Source organism: Neopelma chrysocephalum, unplaced genomic scaffold (genome assembly GCF_003984885.1).
Source record: "Neopelma chrysocephalum unplaced genomic scaffold, ASM398488v2 Primary Assembly neopelma1_210, whole genome shotgun sequence".
NCBI lineage: Eukaryota > Metazoa > Chordata > Aves > Passeriformes > Pipridae > Neopelma > Neopelma chrysocephalum.
The window spans coordinates 106452-110377 of NW_020897872.1; the positions used below are offsets into that span (position 1 = coordinate 106452).

Consider the following 3926-nt stretch of genomic DNA (forward strand, 5'->3'; position numbering starts at 1 on the left):
ATCCCACACTGGTTTGGGTTGGAAGGGTCCTTAAAGCTCATTTTGTTCCACCCCCTGCCACGGGCAGGGACACCTTTCACTAGCCCAGGTTGCTCCAAGCCCCGTCCAGCCTGGCCTTGGACACTTCCAGGGGTGGGGCAGCCACCCCCTGAATAACACCGTGGCTTGCCTACTGTTTTTAGGGTTTTTTCACCGCTTTCTGTGGCTGGTGATGATGCCGGGCATAAGCATAACCAAGCGCTCGGCACAGGGGGATCTCGCTGCCAGGGGCCCCCGAGGAGCAGAAGTGCAGGCAGGAGGAGCAGTGCAGGCAGGAGGAGCAGTGCAGGCAGGGGCAGGTGAAGTGCAGGCAGGGGCGGTGCACGCAGGAGCGATGCGGGCAGGACGGGAGGCGGAGCGGGAGGAAGGCGGCGGCGCGGCCCCTCCTTCTCCTCCTCCTCCTCTTTCTCCTCCTCTTTCTCCTCCTCCTTCTCCTCCTCCTCCTGCGGGGCGGGGCGGGGGTCTTCAGTGCCCGCGCTGTGCTGCCGCGTGGAGCCGAGCTGCGCGTTCCCCGCTCCCGATCCCCGCTCCCCGATCCCGCTCCCCGTGCCCCGATCCCGATCCCCGTGCCCGAGCCGTGCCCCCGCCGCGGGCCGGCGGCGCGGGGATGGGCGCGGGGCTGTGAGCGGGGCGTGAGCCGTGGCCATGGGGAACATCTCGTCCAACATCTCCGCCTTCCAGTCCCTGCACATCGTCATGCTGGGCCTGGACTCGGCGGGGAAGACCACGGTGCTCTACCGGCTGAAGTTCAACGAGTTCGTCAACACCGTGCCCACCATCGGCTTCAACACCGAGAAGATCCGGCTGAGCAACGGGACGGCCAAGGGCATCAGCTGCCACTTCTGGGACGTGGGCGGGCAGGAGAAGCTGCGCCCGCTCTGGAAGTCCTACAGCCGCTGCACCGATGGCATCATCTACGTGGTGGACTCGGTGGACGTGGACCGGTTGGAGGAAGCCAAAACGGAGCTGCACAAGGTGACCAAGTTCGCGGAGAACCAGGGCACCCCGCTGCTCGTCATCGCCAACAAACAGGACCTGCCCAAGTCGCTGCCGGTGGCCGAGATCGAGAAGCAGCTCGCCCTCCACGAGCTGACCCCTTCCACCACGTACCACATCCAGCCCGCCTGCGCCATCATCGGCGAGGGGCTCACGGAGGGCATGGACAAGCTCTACGAGATGATCCTCAAGCGCAGGAAGTCCCTCAAGCAGAAGAAGAAGCGGTAGAAGCCCCGCCGAGGCGGGGAGGGATGGAGGAGCAGACAAAGGAACCGAGGGGGAGACAGAACCAAAGCGATTCCTCTGGGTTTAATTGTTATTTTCCCTCCCCTCCTTTATTTTTTTTCCTCTTTCCCCAACGAACAGACAATAGTGGTGGTAACAAAGCGGCTCCCGCCAGCCGAGCCCAGATCCCGGAGCTCCGCTCTCCCACCCGCTCCTGAGGGTCTGATCCGGACTCCCTTGGGCTGGAAACATGCAAAAACGGGGTGATCCCCCCCGCTCCACCCTCCAGGACCACCGAGCCTTTGTGTGCCGGGGGGGCCAACAGGGCAGGACCCTGTTGAAGCGCGTTCGAGAGGAGCCCAGCGCGCTTTTGGTGTCCAGTGTGTGCGTTTTGGGGCGGGGGGTGTCGATGCCAGCCCTCCACATGCATTTCGGGGGCAGGGGATGCTTTGGGGGGGGGCAATGGGTGCACTCTGGCTCGGCAAGGTCAGCGGGGAGGGGTCTCCCCGCAGCTGCGCCCCGGTGCCCGCCCGTATCCCTGCATCCGCGTATCCCTGCATCCCCGCATCCCTCCCCCGCGGTCGGCGGTGGGAAGGGGTGTTGGAAACTTGAGGGGGGGGGCGGGTGGACCACCAGAAAATGTCAGGGGTGGGAGGGAGTGACGGGTAAGAGGACCCCCACCCGCCCTGGCTGGTGTTCTGGGGTGCAGAGCAAGGACAGGCAGCCTTTGGGGTGGGGGGAGGAAGGATGCGGCGCGGGGGGGGCTGAGCAGCTGCTGAGTGGTGCTGAGCTTTAAGCTCTTCGCTTATAAAAGGAGGGGGGGAAGCCAAAAAAAACCAGCGCCGAGTTGTTTTTTTTTTAAGGCTGCTGGAAGCGCTGGGGGGGTTGTCCTGGACCACTCCTCTCAAAGGCTGGGTTGTGTCACCTTCTGCAGCAAAGCCCCCGGCCCGGCTGCGTGCTGTCCCCAGGCAGAGGGTGCTCCCCGGGTGCAGGGTTGGAGATGATCCAAGCCAGGGGTTAGTTACTGAATCTACAAAAAAAAAAAAAAAAAAAGAAAAAAAGCTGATTTTGTGGTTCTGGTCACTGTGCTGCTCTGCAGTGGGGGCAGGAGGCCAAGTCAGGTTTTAAGGAGGGGGTCATGGCAGGGCAGAACGGATGGACAGAGGTGGCCAGAGCTTGTGAAAATCTCTGCTGGAAAGGGAAAATGACTGGGCGTGAGGAGACTTGAAGGGGGTAGGTTTTTAACAAAGATTTAAATCTGGTTAAAAGCCCCTTGTTGCCCGCGGTAGCCATATGGGCAAGCTCTGCCTGCAGAGCCACCCCGGGCAGCGTCAGGCCTTGCCACCTCCTTCTGCGGGTGAACGTTTTGGCACCTGGATGGGACTGGGGACCAAAATCCACTTGCTGTCTGTGTTTTAGCTCTCTGCAGGAGAAAACCAGGGTCCTGGCTTCCCACAGAGCAGAAGCAGGCAGCCCTCAGGGGCCAAATACTCTGAATTTTGAGCCAGGCAGGATTTTCTGGTGATTTTACACCAGCCTTCCCGTTTGCAAACCCCTTCCCTGAGCACCGAGGGGAAAACCACCGAGCAGACAAAAGAAAAATGCCCTCCGGGTTTCGGGGAGTTGATTCTCCCCTTGCAGGACGAGCTCAGCACCTTCCAAATAGCTCTTTTTTTGTTTGTTTGTTTGGTTTTGGTTTTGTGAGGAAACAAATGTTGCAGCCGAGTTGTGTTTCTTCTCTCCTCGCGGGGTTTTGAGTTCCCGACGCGAGTCCCGACTTGTGGCACCGAGCGAGTGGGCTGGTCCCACCACTGCAGGTGGCTCTGTTCCCGCTTCCTTGGGTCCCCCTGCTTTGTCTTCACCTCCGACACTTTGGTACTTGCCGTCGAGAGAGAGAGAGAAAAAAAGGAATTATTTATTTTTGATGTCACAGAAGCCACGTGTATTACCCCTTTTTTTGGAGAGTGACCCATTTTAGAGGTGAAATGGAAAGCTGTGTTGACACACTCCCCCCCCCCCCCCCGCCCCGCTCCAAAGGGAGCAGGTTTTAGGAATGACACGTTGTGGGTTTTCCCTCCTCGCTGTTTGGTTTAGCAAACACTGGCATGGAAAGCCTGGTGGTATTTACGGAGCTCCCATATCCTGGGAGTTTGTTCTACCCAGCTGAGCATCCCCTTGGAGAAATGGCAGAGCACTGGGAGGTGCAGGTGGGACACTGTGCTGGTGCTGTTCCCACCAACTCTGCTTTCTGCAATAATTAAAGAGACTTTTCCAATGAGTAGCTCATGGCTTCCGTGGTATTTCTGTCCCCTTTCCACAACCATACGCTGATTTTTCCCCGTGTGAAGACGTCACCTACGGTGGGCTACAAGAAGAGGTTCCTCAGCAGGACATCTGAGGGAAACTGTCTGAGGTCTTTGTTAGGTTGTGTGTCTTCTCAAAATATGTTTCCATGACCTGGAATTTTTTTAGCAGGTCTCATTTCCCCGGGTCCCTCTGCCGTGTTCCCATCCGTGTTGGATATCCCGCTGCCCATTGTCCATCAGTCTCTGTTCCTCCTGTCTTTTCTTTTTATTTTTTTTTTAAAGAGGCAGACATAATGCTGTGAACTGAAATAAATTATTTATACAATGAAAGGGCCTGATAAAAAAACAACAAACAACTCA

General features: G+C 58.3%; 1 protein-coding gene across 1 annotated transcript; it reads left to right on the top strand.

Annotated features, from left to right (window-relative positions):
* The first annotated feature begins 573 nt into the window (after nucleotides 1-573).
* ARL4C (ADP ribosylation factor like GTPase 4C) lies at nucleotides 574-3541 on the top strand. The gene is made up of 2 exons (XM_027703199.1): nucleotides 574-1255; nucleotides 1393-3541. The coding sequence occupies exons 1-2, from the start codon at nucleotides 685-687 to the stop codon at nucleotides 1476-1478; spliced, it is 657 nt and encodes a 218-aa protein (XP_027559000.1). The 5' UTR covers nucleotides 574-684; the 3' UTR covers nucleotides 1479-3541.
* The last annotated feature ends 385 nt before the right edge of the window (nucleotides 3542-3926 follow it).

Coding starts and splice junctions, on each gene's coding strand:
- ARL4C (XM_027703199.1), top strand. CDS start 685: ATGGGGAACATCTCGTCCAACATCTCCGCCTTCCAGTCCCTGCACATC. Junction 1,256..1,392: donor GTCCCTCAAGCAGAAGAAGA/AGCGGTAGAAGC, acceptor TCCTCTTTCCCC/AACGAACAGACAATAGTGGT.